Consider the following 25,893-nt stretch of genomic DNA (forward strand, 5'->3'; position numbering starts at 1 on the left):
ATGTAGCCTATGACTCATCGCATTTCATGGGTTACTCTTGTCAGTTCATAGCAGTCAATCCTGTTCTGATTTAAAACTTTACTTAAACCTTGATTTATTATTAGTGATTGATAATCATCAGGATTTATCAGGACGTTTCAAAGCAATACTGACATTTACTGTATATTTCACAAACCTTTAATGTTTTGCCCTTTTAAAACTTTTATCAAATGCATCTTTTTCACAAAGGTTCTTAGATCTTTCTTGAGTCTGTATGAATAAATTATTACTTAAAATAGTTACTTATTTTAAACTAGATTATGGGTGTTAAGTGTAAAGTTTTTCCTGTTCTGACCAAATCTGTAAGTTTATAAGAATGAAATGAAATTCAAATTTAATTGAAAGTCTAAATTTGCGTTTATAGTGTTCACTTTTGAACAAAGGAGCACTTGAAAAAGGCAAATATTTCAGCTTTAACATACAAAACTACTTATTAACCCAAGCAATTCAAGGGAAATTTTCACAGTTAGTGACAGTGCTTTGTATTAGCTGATGTGTCTCATAAACATTAGGGTTAACCCAAAGTGAAGTTCCAAGAGAGTCTTGTTCCTTTTTTTAATCAAAGCACAGCACTGTTGTCAGACCTTTTGAGGAAGCAGCTACTGTTGCAGCACACATAAGAGCAGTCTGTAATGGGGCTTTCATAAACTGAATCTGTTTGGTGTTTCCAGCATTATTTTGGTCAGATGTTTACATGAATCATGTTCTACAGCATTAATATTACACACATCTGTAAATGTATGCCATTTGTAACTTCCCCCATTGCTGTATTGTGGTAGTATTCTAGGGTATATATAAGTTCATTTCACTTTAAAGATGCTTAATTCCTCTGAATGTCTGACATCATGATGGCTGAAGTGGGTTTGATAAGTGGAAAAAGTTCCAGCTTCACATGGACTGCACTAATACCAGCAGACGTACAGAATGTTTTTTTTTTTTAATTGTCTCAGTTTCTAAAAGGCATTTTATTAACAAAGTAATCACAGGATTAAAGGTTTACTGTTCTTTGTGTCTGTGATCATGCAGTAATGTCAACGAGTTAAACCTTGGTTGAAATGTTCCCTGAGCAAAACTTAAATTCAAATCGACCAAACTGGATAAACAGGAAGGTTTTATCACTTAATTTATCATATTAAATTTAGCCCTGTGTTCACATGGGACTACTGATTTTTAACAAAACAACAGATGATCTTAAATTGGTTGTAAATAAAAATATGAACATTACATTGAAAACATTCAAATGCATGCTGTTAGATGATGAAACAATGTGTCGCTATACAAAATGTCAAAAAATGATTTAAAAGATACAGAGAAAATAAGACTTCAAACAACTGTGCAAGACCTGGTAGGTCACCATTACTGTCATCATCAGATGAACCATACTTAGAGCTTTTATCTCTGAGAGAGAAGAGAAAATCAAGTTCCTCAGCATCACTGAATGTGTTTGGAATTATTTGGATGGTGAGAAGCAGAAAATGCAACTGAATTCTAAGATTGAACTTGTGGTGTAAAAAATCTCCCTGCAGATTTCTTTGAAAAACTGAAAGTTTCCTGAAAAGAATGTGAGCTGTAAAAAGATAAAAATAGAATTATAATACACGTCTGTGAACATTTCTGTCAAATATGTTTTCTGCTTTTTTCCTGAAACTGAAAAATAAACAACTCAATAGTTGTTTTGACTGGAATTCAAATATGTGAAGGGTAATGTCTGACTTTTGCACAATACGGTACCAGTATTGCATTTTGTTTCTGTGGTATTTATAGATAACAAACTCCAAACAAAGCTGTGATATATGTCGTCTTCTAGGTGCTTCAGGTTGTTTTGAAAAAATAGTTCAAAATATATTACAACTAAATAAATAGTAAGTTTCCTAAGTGGAAATGTGGTTTCTGTCTGGTTTATCATTAACAATAATAATAATAAGGTTCTCTTTTGTGTCATTTTAAGTGAAAAAAACAACAAAACAATCCAAAACAAGCTATCTTAGGTTTTGTACATTCTTTTAGCATAGAATAGTTCATTTACTATATTAACAAAAGCTTGAATTGCAATTGCTGATACTGCGGTATATTTGGAAAATTGTGATGCTGAGTTTTATCCATAACGCCCAGCACTGCACCCTGACAAACGCACACACACCTACACACGCACAGAAAATGGAGAAGTCAGAAGCTTTCGGATTCATTTCCTCTTGATCATTGTGTAAATGTGAATGGCTGCGGTGGATGTGTCCGGCTATGGGATGTGCCTTTGGTGAGCTGATCTTTCAACTGCGCTAAGTAAAGCAAGTTAAAGTACTGGATGTGTTCCGCTAATCAGTAATTTTTCTTTCTGCGTTCACTCTCTGTGTTTTATATCAACTGTCTAATCATACTTAGAATGTCAATATAATATTTACTAACCCTAGTTGATACTTTGAATGTGGATTTGTGTGAGTGTCTGTGCGTGTGTGTGTGCGCACTGTATGGTCTGTGTTTTCCCAACAGTGCATTGCAGGGTATTTTTTTATGGCACCACAGGAAGTCCGTTACATCTGTTCACACACACACTGTCTCTGTTGCACAACAGGCCAGAAGAGCTCCATCCTCACTGTAACTGTCTTCAGTCCAGCTTCATCTATCAGCACAGAAAACAACACCTACAGCAACTCCCCAAACCATCTGTACACCACACAGCTTCACAGTAACTGCTTTCAGCACCTTCATACGTTACAACCAGGTATTCGCATCATTAAAACATGAAGATCCTCTGTTTTTTGGTCACTGTGCAAAAGCAAACCTTTAGAAAGAAACTGGAAACAAATGGAAGAAAGAATAGTTGAAGCATCCTTAGGTTGCGTAGATTCAGATGTATTTTGGGACACTTTCAGAAACTCATTGATCTGATTTTAGCGGACACTTTTTTAAATAAGCAAAAGAAAAATTTGAGTAAAATAATAGCTGTGTCATTCAGGGCCTACATCTTATGTGTCCCATAATACTCAACACACAATCCCATTTTGTCTTTCTAAATAGACTTCATTAATGATTACAAGTCAAAACATACAGTATCAATATACCATGAAAATGTAAAAACATCACATTTTACATGAACCCACACTTCCTTTTAAAGTTAAGGTGAATCAGAAATCATAACACATTTTTCTTCTTTACTGTGATGTATTTCTGAGTGAAACATTGTATTAAGGAGGGTCTCTAAGCTAGCTGAGCATATTTGCTAGATGATGGGTGGGGGAGGGGTACTTGAAACATGATATTATTAAAGAATACATCTATAAAATGTAGGAACAGAAACTAAACATACTTGGATTAGCATTGTAGAGAAATCTAACATTTTTTCCATAGAATTACAGATGCTGTAAAATGAGTAAAATTCAGACTTTTTAGCAGTTTGAAATATCGGTCAAACCTAAACATCTCTCCATCATCATCTCTGCTGATATTATTTTAAGCAAATATGTGTTGATGCCAATATGATTTCAATGTCATAATGCATTCCTATTATTTTCCCTGTTACTACTGGGGCTCAGTGCCATCATCAAAAATCAGAAGATGTTTTAAAGTTGGGAAGAAGTCATTATTATGATCATCATTACGATCACAGATGACAGAAACTAAGACTGTTGTGTTTAAATGATATGATATGAAGGATCATGCTTAATATAACCAGTGAACTAAAAGGTCATGGATGACCTTAAATTAGCTGTAGATCATCCTCAAATACATGAGTTTATATTTATTTTAGATTCAATTCCTTTAAAGGGTTGCACTCACATGCACACACACTTGTGGAGATACATTATCTCTCTTCACACTAGAATCAGAGAGAGGTGATCACACCGAAGGAGGGTTTACTAAGCGTCTCTGAATTGATTGACAGTTGGATGTCTTAGTTTTTTATCTCTGCAGACAAACTTCCTGCCAGGCCAGAGCACATAGACCAACTGTAACCACACAGAGCGCTCACACACTACACATGGCATCAGGTACTGGAGTCTACCATCCCCCTAGACACACACACACACACATACACACACAATGTTCTTTAGCTAATAGACACAGGGCCAGTTTCCCAGAACAAGATTAAGCCTAAGCCTAGACTTAAAAGAATTTCCAGTTTTTGGAAAATTATACAGACTCTTTGCTACACATTCCCAAACACTTCTTGCTTTAAACATCAAGTTCTAGTAAGAAAGCTTTAACTGGTATAGAACATACATTACATTAAGTGGCAGTTCTTTGAACTTTAAAGAGCTTCTTCACACGCTTACATCCAACAAGGGTTCTTGATGGAACCAAAAGTGATTATTCTGCGGCATCAAAAAGCACTAAAAGATGCTTTATGACACATTTGTTTTTAAGACTGTACTCACATCATTTCTTCTAGACTCCCTATACAAAATCACACACTATTTACAAACACTACAAATTACACAATGAGAGATCACGTTGTCTATTCTTTAAGGATACAGGCAACGCCACCTTAAATGGATAAACCTCTTCCCCTGCTGTTTAGCTGTCCTGACCTGAGAAAATTTGCTTTTGACTCTGGCTCCACACTCTGGCAAAAGGGGGAACTAAACAACACTTCACCACTGCTTTTACTGTACCTCTATAAATGATTTCTTTGGCTTGAAAGTCAATTCCATTTATCATCTTGGCAAAATTAAAATGCCAAGTGTCAGTTAAAAGAGTATAAAGCAGTGGGACTGTGTTCTCTGGAGTGATGGAGCTCCATCCAACACCTTTGAGGTGAGCTGGAGTGGCATTTGTGCTCCAGAACTAATATCCAACATCAATACCTGATCTCACTAACTCTCTGGTGGCTGAATGCATTCAAATCCTCACAGAAATGCTCTAACGTCTAAGCTTTCCCTGAAGAGTAGAGGCAGATACTGCAGAAAAGATGGGACAGACACATTATTAATACATTGTTATATATGTGGTTTTACTGGTAGATGAATAACTAATATATCTAACCTCAAGATCACAGTTTTAAAGCCTTGAAATAAATTGCATTCTGCCCAAAAAGAGGAGAAAAGTAGCCTTAGGCAAGTCTCTTAACACTGCATTCACTTCTTCTGTAACACAATTAAAGTGTATGTTGCTCTGGATAAGAACATCTGCTAAATGCCATAAATGCAAATGTAATTCTTCAATATACAATCCAATCAATATACAATACAATACAATCTTATGATTCAGTTAGGGTCCATTACAGCCTAAAATAGTTTGAAAGATACATCTGCAATAAAATTTAAGTTGTATGCAAAAGTTTGTACACTCCTGGTCAAATTACATGTTTTTGTTGATTTTCTAAGTTTCTCTACAGGGAACAAACATAAATCTGGCACTTTTTTGCAGATTTTAGTGCACAATTTCTATTTATTTGCTGAATTAAACATACTGGAAAAAATTAAACATAAAATATAAAAATGTGCCATAACTTTTGCACATTTTTTGTTAAATTCAGTAACTAAACAGTAATTGTGCACTAAAATGTGCAGAAGTGTTTTCTTTCTAGAGGAAAATTATTTTCATCAACAAAACATGCAATTTCACTAGGGGGGCCCAAACTTTTTGTAAATGTTTTGATGTGTGTTTTTGCTGGATGATAAACATCTAGCATTCACTTGAAATCTTAATTCAATAAACCATACTCCAATAATAATAATAATAATAATAATAATAATAATAATACATTCCTGAAACCAGTGTTCATTTTCTATATTTTTGTCCACTTTTCACAAACTGGAAAAAAGTGTCTGATGTTAAAGAAACCCTATTTGGGGAAAGGTTTGGGCTTAGAGGAGGTTTCAAATGGAACCTGATATCAAAACAGGATTTAATCCTACATTTTTCTTTCTGTATAAAACATCAGCTCAGTATCGGACACACATGAAAAATATGCCGGTTTGTGAATCATCTCTTCAGTGTTCAGCTGAAGGTCTAATGTAACCATGTTTAGGTTAACCTTTTAAACTCAAAGAGATGTCAGAAGAAGCGCTGGAAGACCAGGTGTCTACATACTTTTGGACAGTGTAAGCCGGCCAGATGAGCCAGTGGTGGTGTTTTGTTTTCCTGTGGACTGCAGGTGCGCACTGTTCCAGGCACTGACGCTGAAGGCTTAAAGCTAAAAGCTGCCTGTTCACCAGCAGCAGCGGCAGCAGCGCGGACGAATCGCGAGCGCTTTCATCAGCGCTCTCCGCCTCGGCATTGGCTGCGCTCACTCCAAACAGCGAGTAGCACGGACGGGAAGGGGGGAAACGGTAAATAAATAAATAAATAAACAAACCTCCCCCCAACATGTCTGTGTAGAGCTAGCAGCGAGAGCGGCGCGCGGAGCTGAACATTAGTCTACATGGCGGGTTTAAGATGATAGGAGCTTCCTGCACGGCTGCACTGTTGGCGAGGAAGAAGGAGGAGGATGATGATGATGATGTGATTGCAGCAGCGGCGGAGCGCGAGAGCTGAGCAGGCGGCCGAGCCGTCGCGCATCTGTTCACACTCGTGGGTCGAGGACGAGGAGCAGGAGCAGGAGGAGGAGGAGGAGGAGGAAGATGGCTACCATGAGGCTGCTGACGGCGTCCGGTCTGTTTTTGGCCTTCTGCGCGCTCGCGCTGCTGGTCGTGGCCATCGGCACGGACTACTGGTACGAGACGGACGCGCGCAGGCACCGCGAGCGTTGCAAGAAATACGCCAGCAAGAGGACGGACCCGGGATACATCTACATCTCCAACCAGAACCTGCCTCTGCGCATGCTGCCGAGGGGGGGCGGCGGCGGAGGGGGCAGCCCGTTGTCGGGCGGCCAGCGCGCTCTTCTCCGGGCCAAACGGGAATTCCTTCCCCCCGCCTCGGCCGTGGAGTCCCGCTGCAGCCGGAGATACAACTCCACGGCCACTGGGCTGTGGAGGAAGTGCCACAGGGAGGGCTTCGACCAGGAGAACGAGGATCTCATCTTTAAAGGTGAGGTTTCCTGAGCAGCCTAACAGCGCGGCGCAGGCCCAGCTCCGCTTCAGAGGCAGCGCACACTCAAAAACACATCGTTTGGGCTAATCATGCTGCACATTTCCATGTAATCACACACAGTACAGTCAGCATGCACTGACTTTGTAACCTCAACATTAAATCCAGTTGCAGTTCGTGTCGACATATTTGCGTTTCGCGACTCAAACAACCCCTTTGACTCATGTTTTCGGTGCAGGCGGCCGACCCCAGCAGACAGCAGACAGCAGTGATTTTTGTGATTTGGTCAAACAGCTGTGCGTTACTGATTCAGGAAGACGGACAAACAGCTTGTGAAGCGTATCGTACAGTTAAACGTAGAATATGAACGTAAATGCGATCGCGTTTACTATTTACATCGCTAATGAAAGTTGCAGCGCTGTCCAAGGTGCTGATCAGAGATCCTACATTGGATTCTGAGATTAGACATTTCTCTGCATTTGAGCGGTGAAAGACAGTTTTTCATGTAAAGGGAGTTTGATTAGGTTCAGAAAGCAGCGGAATTGTACACATATTGACTTCACTTTGGCATGTACTGGTGAAAACTGTAAACATGGAGCCTGAATTGGCAACAACAGTTCAGATGACATAAAATCTGCGAGGGACTCTGTGAAGGACGTGTACATGTACACCAAGGCCATAACGTACTCTGTGCCACAACATACAGTGTCAGAAAAGGGTACTGTCTAGGTAACATTTAGTCCCTTAAGGCAAAAAACAATGTTAATGTACCCTCAAAAGACAAGATGGGAATTCCACAGAATTTTAAAAAGTTTCTGCATAATCCAATCATTGAGATGTAAGCAACGTAATAAAGAGTAGTTTGATGTAAAATGCATCATTATAGAGAAATTCACCAGCTCTAAGTCCTTTACAGTGGTGGTGACAGGAACCAGGGGTCGCATTGGCTACTGTGCAAATGTAGCCATTTTATTTACTATCCAACCCAACCCGTAAATCTACATGTCAAAGTCAAGTCAAGTCAAAGTTTATTTATATAGTGCTTTTTACAACAGGTGTTGTCACAAAACACCTTAACAGAAAAAAAAAATCCGGGTCCAAGCCCCCATGAGCAAGCCAATGGCGACAGTGGCAAATAAAAACTCCCTAAGTGCAAGAGGAAGAAACCTTGAAAGGAACCAAGGCTCAAAAGGGGAACCCATCCTCTGTTGGTTGACACCGGATAGCAAACAGCATTAGTATAAAATATTAGAATACAGAACAGAGAAAAAATAGGTGGAGCAATGGTTAATTAAATAGTTTGACATGTGTCCTCTGAGTTGGTATGTGTGACGTTGATAATGGTAAAGTAGTGGAAAATCTGAAGAAGGAAGTTTTCTTCGGGTGGCTATTTTGCCAATACCCTCTGTGTGACTTTCCATCACAAATAAATTAAAAGAAAATGTTTTAGGCCAAAATCTTATCTACAAGAAGCATCAAGAAGTCTGGTTTCTATTACCACCACTGAGAACAATTATGATTAGGTAATTTTCTACAGAACAGAGCACTTCACATCAAACCACTCTTAATGACCTTGTAAACATATTAACCATTTAACTATGTAGAAATACCCAACAAAAGGTACTCAAGATGTACCCTTGTGGCCAACACCTGAGTGACAATGTTTCTACCCTAAAATGGGAAAGTTTGTTTGTTTCTGATAGCATATAATGAAATTTACTTCTTTGAGTTTGTAATTCTTAAAGTGTTGTGTAGGTTGTCAAGTTCTGAGTTCAGCTGCTAAGCGGTTGGTATGGGTAGTGGGTAACACAGCTACCCTCCACCTGGCAAACTAGGGTTTCATTACCCACCCAGGCAAGCACATAACAGTGTACCAATAAGAGTCCTTAAGCAAGACTCTAAATGCCTCATACTGTTGCGTCAGACTGCGCCTGTGTCCTGCTCAGTTACGAAGTAATAGTGTAGCGTGTTCTATTTAGTTATGCTGTGTGTTCCCTAGCAGTTATTTCCCTTGATTCCTTTTGCAGGGACTCTTATTGTGAAGCTTGGGGCTAAGAACTGACCGGACTGTGTGTTGTTGTAGCAGGCTATTTAGATCGAGAGTGAGGTAGCTAATCCCAAGAACTGTGAGCTAGGCTGAGGGCAACTTTCCCCTCCTATATTCTGTTTCCTGCGCTAAGTTTTAAGTAAAGCCGCGTTATGGAGAAGAACTTTGAGTTGTCTGAGTTTCTTCTGAGAACCCCTACATTACAATACATTCACCAATTCTGTAACATGATTAAACTGTTAGTCGCTCTGTATAAGAGCATTTTTATTACCCTGTTGAATTATGAACTAATTACAATGTCCTGATGTCTTGGCTGATGTTAAAGTAACCCAATATGGAGCTAATGTTTAGAGCTTAAAGGATCTAAATGTATTATACAGAACCATTCCTTAATAGAAGTAATTTAATGAAATTATTTGACTTCATCTCAAAAGAGTTTTCAATGAGAAACTGAATCTTTAAAATTGTTTTTCCTTTTTATGACTCTAAAACTTAAGCTCTGTCCCTGTCACCATCATCACAGTGAGTTGTATAGCTCTGAAGCACTCAGGAGCTTTTGTTTGTGAGAGCACACGTTAAAAATATACCAACTCTGAATCTGTAGATCATCCCAGCTGCAATGAATTAAAAGCCTAATGTGACAAATATTAGGTTTATGTGCAAGACCCTGTATGTGGCCTTAATTCAGTTCCTCACTCTCATACCTACATTGCTGACATATCAATTTGATATTAGTTACGTAACAATTTATAAAGGTTACTATATAATAAGTCTTAATATCATTTATGATATGGCCCATCATGCATGATGTGGCCCATATTATGTAAAACTGAAAAAGTTTGAATAGTATGTCAACATTGTTAAATTTTCAAAATATACCATTCATTTTCCAGTCCATACAGTCCATATATGGAAACTATACTGCAAAAAACAGCCTGTTCTGACTTTATTGTCATGAGAACCAATTCATTTACATATATCATCCAATTCAGCCTACAGCAGTTTAGCCCCACCCACTCACTTTGAAGTTCTAAGGAGTGTTTGAGCCCAAACTGCTTTTTGAATGAGCCACAATATAGGCCAGACAATCAGAACAGAGCTCATTTACATATATATCAGTCTTAAATGCACAGTAACAAAAACAGCCTGGTTAATTTAAAGGGATAAAGAGAGATTAGAAAATGGGTATTTAAAAGCAAATTATGACCATATTTGGTACAGAAAACCACATAAACTTTCAAACAGGTCAGGGTATACTGAATGTCTGAAACAGGTCAGGGTATGCTGAATATTTCAAACAGGTCAGGGTGTACTGAATGTCTGAAACAGGTCAAGGTATGCTGAATATTTGAAACAGGTCAGGGTATGCTGAATATTTGAAACAGGTTAGGGTATGCTGAATATTTGAAACAGGTCAGGGTATGCTGAATATTTGAAACAGGTTAGGGTATGCTGGATATTTGAAACAGATTAGAGTATACTGAATATTTGAAACAGGTCAGGGTATGCTGAATATTTGAAACAGGTCATGGTATACTTAATGTCTGAAACAGGTCAAGGTATACTGAATGTCTGAAACAGTTCAGGGTATACTGAATGTCTGAAACAGATTAGGGTATACTGAATATTTGAAACAGGTCAGGGTATACTGAATGTCTGAAAGAGGTCAGGGTATACTGAATGTCTGAAACAGACTGAAACAGGTCAGCGTATACTGAATGTCTGAAACAGGTCAGCGTATGCTGAATATTTGAAACAGGTCAGGGTATACTGAATGTCTGAAACAGGTCAGGGTATGCTGAATATTTGAAACAGGTCAGGTTATACTGAATGTCTGAAACAGGTCAGGGTATGCTGAATATTTGAAACAGGTCAGGTTATACTGAATGTCTGAAACAGGTCGGGGTATGCTGAATATTTGAAACAGGTCAGGTTATACTGAATGTCTGAAACAGTTCAGGGTATGCTGAATATTTGAAACAGGTCAGGTTATACTGAATGTCTGAAACAGATCAGGGTATACTGAATGTCTGAAACAGATTAGGGTATGCTGAATATTTGAAACAGGTCAGGGTATACTGAATATTTGAAACAGGTCAGGGTATGCTGAATATCTGAAACAGGTCAGGGTATGCTGAATATTTGAAACAGGTCAGGGTATGCTGAATGTCTGAAACAGGTCAGGGTATGCTGAATATTTGAAACAGGTCAGGGTATGCTGAATATCTGAAACAGGTCAGGGTATGCTGAATATTTGAAACAGGTCAGGGTATGCTGAATATTTGAAACAGGTCAGGGTATGCTGAATATTTGAAACAGGTCAGGGTATACTGAATGTCTGAAACAGGTCAGGGTATGCTGAATATTTGAAACAGTCAGGGTATGCTGAATTCTGAAACAGTCAGGGTATGCTGAATATTTGAAACAGGTCAGGGTATGCTGAATATTTGAAACAGGTCAAGGTATACTGAATGTCTGAAACAGGTCAGGGTATGCTGAATATTTGAAACAGGTCAGGGTATGCTGAATGTCTGAAACAGTTCAGGGTATCTGAAATTTGAAACAGTCAGGGTATACTGAATTTGAAACAGGTCAGGGTATACTGAATGTCTGAAAGAGGTCAGGGTATACTGAATGTCTGAAACAGACTGAAACAGGTCAGGGTATACTGAATGTCTGAAACAGGTCAGCGTATGCTGAATATTTGAAACAGGTCAGGGTATACTGAATGTCTGAAACAGGTCAGGGTATGCTGAATGTCTGAAACAGGTCAGGGTATGCTGAATATCTGAAACAGGTCAGGATATGCTGAATGACTGAAACAGGTCAGGGTATGCTGAATATTTGAAACAGGTCAGGGTACACTGAATGTCTGAAACAGGTCAGGGTATGCTGAATGTCTCAAACAGGTCAGGGTATGCTGAATATTTGAAACAGGTCAGGGTATGCTGAATATCTGAAACAGGTCAGGGTATACTGAATATTTGAAACAGGTCAGGGTATGCTGAATGTCTGAAACAGGTCAGGGTATACTGAATGTCTCAAACAGGTCAGGGTATGCTGAATGTCTCAAACAGGTCAGGGTATGCTGAATGTCTCAAACAGGTCAGGGTATGCTGAATATTTGAAACAGGTCAGGGTATGCTGAATATCTGAAACAGGTCAGGGTATACTGAATATTTGAAACAGGTCAGGGTATGCTGAATATTTGGAACAGGTCAGGGTATGCTGAATATTTGAAACAGGTCAGGGTATACTGAATGTCTGAAACAGGTCAGGGTATACTGAATATTTGAAACAGGTCAGGGTATGCTGAATGTCTGAAACAGGTCAGGGTACACTGAATGTCTGAAACAGGTCAGGGTACACTGAATGTCTGAAACAGGTCAGGGTATACTGAATGTCTGAAACTGATTAGGGTATGCTGAATATTTCAAACAGGTCAGGGTATACTGAATGTCTGAAACAGGTCAGGGTACACTGAATGTCTGAAACAGGTCAGGGTATACTGAATGTCTGAAACAGACTGAAACAGTTCAGGGTATACTGAATGTCTGAAACAGGTCAGGGTATGCTGAATATTTGAAACAGGTCAGGGTATACTGAAGTCTGAAACAGGTCAGGGTATGCTGATATTTGAAACAGGTCAGGTTATACTGAATGTCTGAAACAGGTCAGGGTATGCTGAATATTTGAAACAGGTCAGGGTATACTGAATGTCTGAAACAGGTCAGGGTATGCTGAATATTTGAAACAGGTCAGGTTATACTGAATGTCTGAAACAGGTCAGGGTGTACTGAATGTCTGAAACAGGTCAGGGTATACTGAATGTCTGAAACAGGTCAGGGTATACTGAATGTCTGAAACAGGTCAGGGTATGCTGAATATTTGAAACAGGTCAGGGTATACTGAATGTCTGAAACAGGTCAGGGTATGCTGAATATTTGAAACAGGTCAGGGTATACTGAATGTCTGAAACAGGTCAGGGTATGCTGAATGTCTGAAACAGGTCAAGGTATGCTGAATGTCTGAAACAGATTTGGGTATACTGAATGTCTGAAACAGCTCAGGGTATACTGAATGTCTGAAACAGGTCAGGGTATGCTGAATATTTGAAACAGATTAGGGTATACTGAATATTTGAAACAGGTCAGGGTATGCTGAATATTTGAAACAGGTCAGGGTATACTGAATGTTTCAAACAGGTCAGGGTACACTGAATGTCTGAAACAGGTCAGGGTATGCTGAATGTCTGAAACAGGTCAGGGTATACTGAATGTCTGAAACAGGTCAGGGTATGCTGAATGTCTGAAACAGGTCAGGGTATGCTGAATGTCTGAAACAGTTCAGGGTATGCTGAATATTTGAAACAGGTCAGGGTATACTGAATATTTGAAACAGGTCAGGGTATACTGAATGTCTGAAAGAGGTCAGGGTATACTGAATGTCTGAAACAGACTGAAACAGGTCAGGGTATACTGAATGTCTGAAACAGGTCAGCGTATGCTGAATATTTGAAACAGGTCAGGGTATACTGAATGTCTGAAACAGGTCAGGGTATGCTGAATGTCTGAAACAGGTCAGGGTATGCTGAATATCTGAAACAGGTCAGGATATGCTGAATGTCTGAAACAGGTCAGGGTATGCTGAATATTTGAAACTAAGCTAAGTGTTAGACTAGTTGCAGGTAGACTCTGTTGGCAGCCTTCTGATCTTCCCTGCATTAAATCAACACCCCGCCACTTAACTTTGCTGCTTCTGCCTGTGATGAGTACTGATGGTTGTCAATGTGTCTGTGTGCTTTTCATCCACAGGTTTGCTTCAGCGCTGCACTCCAGTGAAATATTACTACTCCTCATCCAATATTCCACGCAGTCTCCCAGTGAACATTACAAAGACAATACGGCAGGACGAGTGGCATGCTCTGCGTAAGTTATCTGGTCCAGGGCAGATAATGTTGTGGCATAAATCAGCAGAACAGCTGAGTGAGGAGAGGCATGCTCACTTCTCAAGTCAACCACAGCCATTCCCCACACTCATCCCTCCTAGCTGATTTCATGCCTGCCAGAGCACAGACAATTGAGGAATCTAAAAATAGGGTTGTAGAAATGGAGGAAATGGCACTTCTCCCTCTCAGAGAGAACAGAGCAGATCTAATGTAAGCCACAGAGCATACATCATTACATTATTTTAATCAATCAGCATTATGCATTTGGTAATCTTTTGTCTGCTATGATGCAAAGGAAGTTTAGATGACCTACCCATGCTCCCTCATGTATGTGTTCTTTTATAACTGTTGCTGGTTGGACAAGCTTTAAAGGGCATTGGCAAAAACCACATTTGTCTTACTGAATGAGTTTCGAGATTAAAATGCTAGCTAGCTGGACAATGTTGTTGTAGCTAACTGAATCAAAGTAGGATAGAAAAAAACAAATTTGCCACCATGTAACATTATTTCCATTACACAAAAAGATTACACCTGATCTATATTAACACAAAACCAATATCATTTAAAATGAATAAAATAATCTAAATTTAGGTTCTGTAAGGTTCCGTTAGGTCTTTGTGTTTTGTTTGTTTGTTTTATTTTTTGCTTTTAGAGAATCTTAAAAACAGTGATGTAAAATCCTTACAACTGCTCTCCTGTTGTCACTGTAGATTTGCAGAGGATGACCGCAGGGTTCATAGGCATGGCCGTGTCCATCATCCTGTTCGGCTGGATCATTGGTGTGTTGGGCTGCTGTAAGCACAATGAGCTGATGCAGTATGTAGCTGGCCTGCTCTTTCTAATGGGCGGTGAGTTCTGTTTACATTGCTCCAGCACTCCGCTAGGTGGCAGCACAGTACAAGCGTGAAAACATGAAGTCTTGCAAGGGAGAATCAGCCTATAATTGGTCAACAGAGAAAACCCACTTTTAACAACGAATGACAAGCTGTTACTAATAGCCTATAGTTTTAGGCTACTAATCAGCAGCAGTGAACTGTCTTGCAGACATTAAATATAGGCTTATCATTTTCCCTTTACCTCAAAAACAAAGAAATATGAATTGCAAACTTAGGTGGCATAAAAGTGACACTTAATGAAGTTAGGCCATACGTCAGCAACTACAGCAGCACTGTAGAGGTTACTAAATTCTATGCTAAATCCAGTACTCTGTAAATAATTAAAAAACGGGTTCTTTTTCAGTTTGTGGAGCTCCAAGTACAGATGGGTACATATAAAAAAATCTTTTATCTCCTGAACTCAGTTTGTATCAAACTGGATCCGTGAAACCTTTACATTAAAAAACATTACATTAAAACAACTTTAAAAAGATTCTTCACACACCTACATCTTGCTTACAAAAATAATTCTTTAAAGATCCTCAGGTTCTTTAGGGCAAAGGTTCTCAAAACAGTCCTGAGGGCCTTCCAGACGGTCCACATTTTTGGCCTATCCCAGCTTCCAACTCTGAGGAACTGCGATTTTTATCACAAGGAAGGGTGTTTCCTAAAACCCTCTTTTATAAAAGGGCAGAGTTCCCAAAACCCCCTTTTATAAAAGGGCAGAGTTCCCAAAACCCCCTCTTATAAAAGGGCAGAGTTCCCAAAACCCCCTCTTATAAAAGGGCAGAGTTCCTAAAACCCCCATTTATGAAAAGGCGACCAACATAAAATATGCGAAAATATACAGTATTTTAGAAAATTATTTAAAGTTATTCTTAATAACAATCGATGTAAATAGGTATTCTATTCAAGAAATGTAGCTAGTTCCTTTAGTGTATGACGTTGCCAAGCAACCGCTGAATGAGGAGAAGAACGTTCGGTCGCCCGTCGCTGTATATGCGATCATTTTATGACTTTTTTAAACTTTTGTCGTATAACAGCGAACATAAGATAACAGCACTGTTTAATGCAAAAATGTTCACTTTATATGTACTTTTTGGTCACCGAATTACCACCGAGTCTCATTTAGCATAAATTCAATGGCGTCCCTCTTCTCACGCTGGGGCTGAATCTCAAACGGCTCCCTACATAGTGCACTAATGTTACATAGAAATTTAAATAGCTACTGAATGCCACACACTAACAGTGTATACTATAGCTAAGAAATAGTAATTTGGACTTTATCCACATTCGTGCTCGACAAACAGTGCACTATTTGGTTGCAGAAGCTAGAATTTCAAAACTTAACGTTACATAGCTAGCATGCTATTTAGGGAGTACAGAGCTGTTTGAGATTCACCTGGATTTGATGCTACTTCTGACTGAAACACAGACATTTGAAGAAGGCAGGTTAAGCCATTCAAATGTCATTCTTTAGATTTTTATATTGCAGTTTTACTGGCATCTTTACTGTACTTACTCATATCGCAAGTACAATAATTCAAGCCTGTGATATTAATGTTGGAGTAGTTAAGCAGAAGCTAGGTCTAGTTCTAGTAAGAAAAGAAGTTGTTAGACCCTCAGTTTAAAAAAAAACGGATTCTTACATCATCAATAAACTCGGTGGTCCATGCGAGCAGCGTTAGAGTCAAAGATTATTTCATAAAAGCACAAAGATTTTTTGTGCCGTGGCGCAGTAATACAGAGTTCAGTTGTTGTGAGGCGGTCACAGATGTGAGTAAATCATGGATTTTACAATGGCTTTGAACGTGGCTCAGCCAATCAGATTTTAGGACCGGAACTATCTGTTTTATAAAACCCCTTTATTTAAAAAAAGATCCTTTCAAATCATGTGCACTTCAATTCTCACATATTAGTTTGTGTAGCAGTTACTGAGTCATTTATAGTACTTACTGATTGATCAGAGAGAGGGGCTGGAGATTAAGACTAAGATTTAAGATTTTCCTCTGTGTTCTGTCTCTGGTCTCTTTAGGGACCTGCTGTATCATCTCTCTGTGCACATGCGTGGCTGGTATAAACTTCGAGCTGTCGCGGTACCCTCGGTACCTGTATGGTCTGCCGGAGGACATCAGTCATGGTTACGGCTGGTCCATGTTCAGCGCCTGGGCCGGCCTGGGCCTCACACTGCTGGCCGGCTTCCTCTGCACGCTGGCCCCTTCTCTGCACAGCCCACAGACCACCACTGTACACAAACCCCGGCAGGAGAACGGCATGGTGTGACAGACTTAAAGGGATAAAACGTACTGAACATACATGCACAGACAATTACATAAACACACACACATACCATACACCACACACACACACACACACACACACACATATATATATATATATATTATATATATATATATATATATATATATATATATACATACACAGTCATGTGCAGAGACTGAGAGGTGGAGCGGTGATTAAACCATATAGAAGCACATGAACACACATACACACACCACAAAGAACGCACACCCTGCAGAGAGGAACCGGGACCTTGCATTCGCTCATAACAGCCGAGGGGAAGAATCAATGGAACAACAAAAATAATATTAATAAAAAAAGACAGTGAAAATAAATAAATGAACAATACAGATAAACTGAACTCAATGCGTGTTGCAAAGCAACAGAAGAATTTACAGAAGAGCACAAAAAAGACAGATATCTGCTTTACTCCTGATGCCTGTCATAGGGCTTATCTTTAATTCCAGATGTTTTTCTGTTCATATGGTGCTCTCTCTATCTCCTTCCCTCTCTCCCCCTGTCTATTCTTCTTTCTCTCTCTCACTGTCTCTCTTCTCTTGTATCTTTTTTCTCTCTCTCTTTCTCCCTCTCTCTTTCTCTCTCGCTCTCTCTCTCTCCTCTCGCTGTCTCTCTCCATATCTCTCTCTCTGACCGTCTCTCTCTCTCTCTCTCTCTCTCTCTCTCTCTCTCTCTCTCTGTGTCTCTCTCGCTCACTCTTTCATCTTTCTGTCTTTCTCTGCTTCTGTCTCCCTATCTCTTCCTCTTTTCTCTATCTCTGTCTGTCTCTCTCTCTCTTTCCCCCTCTCTCTCTCTTTTCTTTTTGTCTTTCTCACCTTCTGTCTCCCTATCTCTCCTTCTTTCCTCTCCCCTTCTGTCTCTCTCTCTCTCTATCTCTTCCTCTTTTCTCTGTCTCTGTCTGTCTGTCTGTCTGTCCCCCCTGTCGTTTTTCTGTCTTTCTAACCTTCTGTCTCCCTATCTCTCCCTCTTTCCTCTCCCCTTCTCATCCTCTCTCTCTCTCTCTCTCTCTCTCTCTCTCTCTCTCTCTCTCTCTCTCTCAGTGTCTCTCCCTATCTCTCTCTCTGTCTGTCTGTCTTTCTCTCTCTCTCACTCTCTCTCTCTCTCTCCTTGTTTAAGTCTCTTTCCCCAAAGGATTTCAAAGTGGATTTCAGTTCAGAGTCTCATAAAATGACAGATTAATCTTTTAGTTGAATAAACTGTTGCGTGTTTTGGCATTGCCTGCTCCGTAGAAAAGAGGTAAAGAAAAAAAAATAACAAAAAACAAACAAACAAACTAAAAAAACAAAACAAAAGAAACACTATTTCAAGTGTCTTCCTGTACATGTTATTTCATTTGTGGTTTTAGCAACATTATGGCAAAGAAAAGACCGTAAGAGCACAGTTCAGAGGGGAGTAGCTGGGTTTGTGAAGAAAATGCTTACTAAGTTAGTTTCTTCCTGATGCAGCGTGAGACTATGTACCTCTGACCTTATAATGGCTTGTAACAAGGGGTGTTTTAAGGGATTGAAAAGCAGTATTATAAGAATTTGGATGGAAATGGTTTGTTTTGACATGATTTACCAATTTGTTTTCTAATAAAATGGTCATAAATCAAACCTATATGGTCATGGTGAAAAGAAGCAATTTTCCCATCTTCAGTGAAGTAAATGTACCAGTGTTATGAAAGATGATGCTAAGCCATTATTTACTCTTTAAATGGTTTAATAATTTTCATGCTGTGATAGACATTTAGCACATATGCTCAGTTTTGTCTCTTTGTGCTAAAAAAACAAAAAAGTGCTTTACCTCAATGAGAGTTTGCAAACAGACCTAAATTTGAAATTACTAAAAAACCTCCAACTGAATCAGTTCATCCTGCAGAAGAATGTGTCAGAAGGTAGAAAGGAGACTGTCTACGCTGACTAAACTGATTATGACAACATGGTTACAATGAGGTCACAGTTAAGTGTGGTTTACTGCAAGCTCTTAAATGTTGGCGGTCAACGAAGGCTGCGCTTAGTGGTCAGTGCTTTTTACTTTTGTGCTTGTAAAAATTCCACTTTTGCTGTCATGAGAAAGCAGCTGAAACATGGCACCCATTGTTAAAGCCCCGTCCACGGACCTTAACTTCACCACAGGCTTCAAGCACAGCGAAGGCTTGTGGCCTGATGAAGCGAGTGTTCACAATGAGCTCATTGCACAGCATCTTACTATAGTCCGTATAGCCTAAACACAATCAAAGCACTGGAGAAAGCTGGCATGTGGTAATTACATCACCACACTGTGGGAAATGGATGTACTGTAGAATCCATCACTTCATCATAAGCTCATTAAGGAATGGTTTAGTAAAAAATCAAATGCTCACAACTTTCCTCTTATGCCAAATGTAGTTGATTGGTCAAGATTGGTTTGGTGTTTGAAGTTCGCTCTCAATATAATAGAAATTTAATACACATAAAAAAGATTATGGGTGACATTGACTTCATTTACATTTAAGCTACACTCTTCAGAACAATGATTCTTCAATAGAGTTCTTCAGTAAAGGCAATGGTTCTTTACAGAATCAAGAACACTCAAAGAGCTTTTTGAATGCATAAATGCATCCTTGCATGGTCAAATGATTCGTCTTTATGCCGGAAAACCAGTTGCACATTGGTTCTTTAAGGAACCCTTTTAAAAAAGGTTCTATATAAAACCCAAAAGGGTTCAATTGACATGAGTCAAAAAGCCTTTTTCAGTGCTATATAGAACCATTTTCAGCTATGTAGTACCAGTGTAATACCACAGAAGCTAATTTCAGACATTAAACATGACATCATACTATTTTTGGGATAAGAGGAACGTTGTGAACATTTGATTTTTCATCAATCCTTTATGATCTTACTGGAATAACAGACTTGCAGGCCCTCCTGTGTAAGTGAAATATTGATAACATATACATATTTATCCTCATATAACTGCTTCAACCTTAAACTAATACGGCATCAGCTTCTGCTGTAAATTCCAGTGTACTACTTCTATCTCCAAGATAAAGTGCAATCATATGAATACAGTCATTTTGATCTTCTTTTCTTTGTTTTTTGATTTGTTTAAAAATTATTAGTTTATTTATTTGCTTGGTTGCAATCGTTTGACTGTTGTACCGATTTTCATAGATCAAGGCTCACGTTTCCATGAATGCATATCTTATTTAGACTCAGACAAAGATCACCCTGTACACTTTGATGCTCCAAATGATCATGTTAAAGTGAATTTCCACTGTACTAAACCTTAATGACCCTCGAACCCTACAAATGGAAAAGCCACATGTCAAAATAGAGAGATGAAAGAGAGCTGATGAAAAGCTTTTCTGAGCACATGATTTGTCAGGACCTACAGCTGAAGCAGCTAAATAATCGCAAAAGTGCTGTGGAAGTGCTTGGCAGGTACACTTATATAAACATTAGCAGAATCATCTTCCACATTTAAGCAGTAATTATTTTAACATGTCTTAGTCCTGTTACACACTTAAGCTCACGATGCTTTGAAAGGCTCAGTAAGGAAAACAAAATTTAGATAAGCGTGAGAGACTAAAACAATCTCACACTCCCTTTCTCACTGTGGCCTTGGGCTTTTATTAAGAGTTGTAAGTGGCAATGATGATCACGTGATTAACTGTGTAAAAGTCTGAGTCCACCCTTCAGTTATTCATTTTCTAACCAAAACAGCCATTAAGTAAAAGCTATTCATTTTTCAGGAGATATGATACAGAAGATTAGATGTAACGTAATCCGCTTGTGTAAGGAATGAGAAAGTCAAAGGATAAGAAGAGAAAAATCCAAAAGTTTAAAAGAAACAGAGAAATTGAGATTTCTAACAACCATACAAGACCTGACAGACCACCAAAACTTTCACCATCAGATAAACAATACTTGAAGTGTTCATCTTTGAGAGAGAGGAGAAAATCAAGCTCCACTCTTGCTTAAGATTTGAAAAACTCCACAGGTGTTTCTGTCCATCCTTCCACTGTGAGTTGACAACTCAACACTTTGAGTCTGAAAGGTTGGTAGGAAGTCTCCCAAACAACGGAAACTGTGATAGCTTTCATAACTTTCTGTTAAATATATGAAGAGTTTCATTGCAAAATGCATTACTGACCATTTTGGAGAACTTTTCATGATTAAGATTGCTGGGCGTGGGCTTTACAAATATAAGAAGTGCCACATTATGATTATCACCATCTTTATTAGTTGGATAGAAAGATGTTTTTCAATGTAGTTACGTTATAACTGAAGTTTGTGGGGGAGGAGCATGGCTGAAACCCCTCCTTCTTCCAATCTAACGCCCTAGACATTCACATCTTGTGTTCCCGTGATGAAGTGTTCGCAATCCCCACTGCCTCCCCATCTCCTCCCTGTTCCTCAGCCCTACATCAGTCCTGCTACAGCTATGAGGGGGGTCTGGCCTTTTAGCTACAGGCAGAAGCTGCCCAGAACTCCAGCTCAAGTTCTCAGAGTTCTCCCCCCTCCCTCAATCAGTCTTCCCTCATACTACCACCACATGTTGAAGACATGGTCTGAACTCACAAATTGAGTTAGCTGTTATTCTTTTCAAAAAACTTGCAACATCCAAAATTGTTACAAATGGATATATATATTATTTAGGAATGAAACTCTTCATATATTTTCTGATTTTTGCTGAAAAATGAATAACTTGCACTTGTTACATATATGTTATTGCCTTTTATCCTGACACTGAATAATGAACAGCTTGTATTCAACGTCTGTTGGAAATTAAATATATGAAGGGTGGTCTTTAACATTTGCAGAACTATATATGCACAGAACTAAGTATTTCTTTTAACTTTGTTGCTGTCATATCAAAATAGCATATCTCTGTTTTGTCATTTTTCATTATTTTTAGCATGTGAAAATGCCATATGCCCTTTAAATCAGATGAAAATTTCATAGTGATGGTTTAATATAAAATGTCTAAATAGTCTTGGAATAAAATCATGCTACACTGACGTACATTAAAGTTGCAATTTTCTTTTTTTAGAAATTTTGCCATTTTGGGCAGATGAGGTTTTTTTCTGACATCAACAATAACCTCCAAATGACAAAACACATGAGGAAGTCTTCATAAACCCATTCACTTGGTATTTCACAGTTGCATGTGTGCTGTAACAATTGTCTCTGACATAAGAGCAAAGCCAAAACATTCCAGTCATTGTATTGCCATAAACATGACCTGTTTTCTTGTACATAGTGTACTCTTTCTGACCAGAGAAAACTTCTCCCATACTTTTCTCTCCATTCACATCCCAAACATAAAGCACACAGCAGACCAGGACCACTTAGAAAACCACCACAATCTCTCCTGTGCTTACCCAGTCATTTGCTTGGGTCATAAATCAGGAATACTCAACACCAGACATGTTCAAATCTGTCCAAATATGACGAGACTCTCACTTACACATTTAGATTTTCTCATTTCCTCCTGTCTGGGTTTTGGCCTCCCTCTCTTTCTGGCTCTGAGGCCCCAGAGCACAAATTCATTACAAGCATTCATCAAAACACAGAGAGACTTTCACACACTAAAGCGCCTACTGTTCCTCTGCTGCAAGCAAACTTTCACAAGAATTACACCAGCCCCCTACCTCTCTCTCTCTCTCTCTCTCTCTCTCTCTCTCATGCTCTCTCTCCTTCTCTCCCCCTCTCTCTTTCTTTCTTTCTTTTCCGTGCTCTCTCTCCTTCTCCCTCTCTCTCCTTCTTCTTCTTCCTCCCACTCTCTCCCCATTCAACAAATAATATAGAAGAGTTTGAATTTCAGTGATATGAAGATATTTTTTGCACTTTTTCCACAAAGCATCTCTCTCCTTTCATTCTCTCTCTCTCTCTCTCTCTCTCTCTCTCTCTCTCCCCCCCTCCCCCTCTCTCTCTCTCTCTCTCTCTCTCTCTCTCTCTCTCCCTCCCTCCCTCCCTCCCTCTATGAACGCTGACTATAGCTGCTCATGAAATAGCATGCACCAAATTTAACTTAACAACTTTGTAACCTTGTTCCAGGCCTGTGGCGTGTGCTTGTGGTGTGAGTGGTGTGTGTGTGTGTGTGTGTGTGTGTGTGTGTGTGTGTGTGTGTGGGTGTGGGTGTGTGTGTGTGGAGGTTTGTGGCAGGCTGGGCTGGTAGGGCCGGCTGTGTTTGGACTGGGGTCCTGTGGGGGAGAAAGGCTCTGAGGCGAGGCAGTCAGGAGAAAGAGGAAATCCTAATCAAGCTCCCCTGCTTTCTCTCTCTCTCTCTCTCTTTCACTCTACACATCTATCTCCTTCCACTGTAAAATATTCTCTCTCACACATAAAGCTCTTTGTCTGGTTCTCTCTCCTTTCCTGTCATTCGTTTTCGTCTTTTGCTTCCAGGACTTTAGATTCCTAATAAATTTACTCTTACAAATAACAGTGCCAAAAAAATGTTCTTTGGAGTGAAGCCACTGAGGAAGCGCTTTTGGTTCCATAAAGAAAATTGTATGAAGCTGTAAAAAATGAAATATTAGACGGATCCAGAATGATGAGCAGAGATATAGATAATTCTATGAAGAACAAGTAGGCTGTAAAACACTGTTAATCAATTTATAATAGAATTTACATCATATTTAAAATGTAGTGATCAAATCTCAGACAGATAATACTTTAAAATACCTTCTGGTGTCTAGTTTATAGTACTGAATAAAACCACAGTAGCTATTAACATAACATATGATTCCAAAGTTTAGAAAAGTAGTGCATATACAGTGGTATGCAAAAGTTTAGATCCCCCCATTTAATTAACATGTTTTGTTTATGTGTATGTATTTGAAAATGCTGTACAGGGAACATACTTAAATATGCTGAGTTTGACATTGGGAAAAAAAAACATAACATATTAAATGTAAATATTAAACTGTTGCACAGGTGACTTGTTTTATTTCAGCAAATAAACAGCAATTGTGGATCAAAAAGTGGTGAAGTGTGTTCTCTGTAGATGATATATTAACTTATTTTTACAATCAACAAAACATGTCATTTGACAGGGGTGCCCAAACTTTTGCACACAAATGTATGTTCTGATTTTTTTCTTCTTTGCCTGTGGGTCTATTCTGTCAATTTCATCATGTCTTTAAAGTGTTCAGCCTAAAAATTGCTATCTTCTATCACAGACTAATCTTTGTGCTGCAGTGTTTTGGGAAATGTGGTCCCAGCTGTTTTCCCAGCATGCACTTGGGCTTTAGCCCTTTAGGCCCCCATTGCGCGGAGCGGCCAGGCTGTGGTTGGAGCCGGGACGGGGCTCAGTGGCACTCACATGCACAGGATGTTTCCTCTCCCACATTTCCACAAGACACGGCAGCCCAAAGAACCGCTGGACTGACTGTCATCACGCTGACCGTACTGTTTGGAATAGAGAGGAACACAGAAGAGTGAGCTATTACCATCCTGGGAAAAGAGGAGCATGGAAACATACAGAATAGAAGGATGAAAAATTATTGTTTCAGGTATTAACTGTACACTCAGTTGTGTGGGTTTTGGCCATGTTAATAGTTATTATACGAGATACGGATACCTTGCGCAATCCAAACACGATATTCTTCTGAACAATGCTCATTGTTTCTTGGACAAGAGTATAATCTCTACGGATTTTCTACAGATCACAGATGTTTATTAGAAGAGGATTAGTTTACTTGAGAAACCTGAGAGGGTTAGATGGAGATTGAGTGAGGAAAGAGGAGGAGGCTTGGCAGTTTGGCTTGAGATAGCTGAAGTCCTTTGTTGATGCAGTCCACACGAGTTCTGTGAATAATTGTGTGTGTGGAGTGGGAGCAGGGGAGCCATGATGAGCACCGGCTGCTGTTTGTTTACAGAAGGGAGATTCCAGGAATGTGGACAGACTCACACACACGCACACACCCTTTCATGCACACCCTGACACATACACACTCTTCATACCCCCGCCACGCACACAATCACTCCTGCATCTCTATATCTCCTTAATAGCAGCAATCTGTGCTTTAAGGCTTTGAGGAACTGACCACATGGTGAAAACCATCCAGACTAACCATACACCCCCCATTCCAATGTCAGTTTTAACATGCCCTCGTCCACTTGGCCTTGCCATTTCCCCTTTGGGGGAATCCCTGACGCCATCTTAAGGGCTGTTCCGTTCCTTTATTACCTCAAGTGAAATGTGGTAGATGAGCCCATGAAAGGGCAAAGGGTCGAGTCAACATAAGTGTTGACTTCAGCAGCAGAACTTGCCCAGAAATAATTGCGACCTAACATAGTTACCTTTTCAAACCCTGAAAAATATGGAGGCAAGGCTGTTTATAAGCAATGGCCGTAAACTATTTCAAAATACTTAATGTTTCAAAATCATACCATTCAGTGTAGTTGGTGGCCAAAAAAAAAGAAGGCATTCTTTGCTTTTAATGTAAGCCAATGTACACAATGTAAAGGGCAGCTGTTGTGCTTGAATGATGCAGAAAAAAAAAGTTGAATGTTGAATGTGAACTGCTTTGATTTGCAATTACACATTTGGCAGACACTCTTATCTAGAGTGATTTACAATTTATCATGTTACCTATGAAAACACAGAATTAGGAGTCTTGCCCAAGAACTCTTATTGGTGTAGTGTGGGCATGGATTGAAACTCAGTAGGCTGCATGGAGACAGCAGTGTCACCCACTACCCATACCAATTGCTGAGCTTTGGGGTTCA

General features: G+C 39.4%; 1 protein-coding gene across 1 annotated transcript; it reads left to right on the forward strand.

Moving 5' to 3' along the window:
• The first annotated feature begins 6,339 nt into the window (after positions 1-6,339).
• si:ch211-87j1.4 (transmembrane protein 178B) lies at positions 6,340-17,212 on the forward strand. Its single transcript, XM_036575997.1, has 4 exons — positions 6,340-7,005; positions 13,867-13,980; positions 14,711-14,848; positions 16,911-17,212. Exons 1-4 carry the CDS (start codon positions 6,600-6,602, stop codon positions 17,156-17,158), a joined length of 906 nt encoding a protein of 301 aa, XP_036431890.1. The 5' UTR covers positions 6,340-6,599; the 3' UTR covers positions 17,159-17,212.
• The last annotated feature ends 8,681 nt before the right edge of the window (positions 17,213-25,893 follow it).

Source organism: Colossoma macropomum, unplaced genomic scaffold (genome assembly GCF_904425465.1).
Source record: "Colossoma macropomum unplaced genomic scaffold, Colossoma_macropomum, whole genome shotgun sequence".
Taxonomy (NCBI): Eukaryota; Metazoa; Chordata; class Actinopteri; order Characiformes; family Serrasalmidae; genus Colossoma; species Colossoma macropomum.

Excerpts from the sequence above, each read along its gene's own strand:
- si:ch211-87j1.4 (XM_036575997.1), top strand. The coding sequence starts at position 6,600 with ATGGCTACCATGAGGCTGCTGACGGCGTCCGGTCTGTTTTTGGCCTTC. Across the intron at positions 7,006-13,866 it reads CGAGGATCTCATCTTTAAAG|GTTTGCTTCAGCGCTGCACT; the intron begins GTGAGGTTTCCT and ends TTTCATCCACAG. Across the intron at positions 13,981-14,710 it reads GGACGAGTGGCATGCTCTGC|ATTTGCAGAGGATGACCGCA; the intron begins GTAAGTTATCTG and ends TTGTCACTGTAG.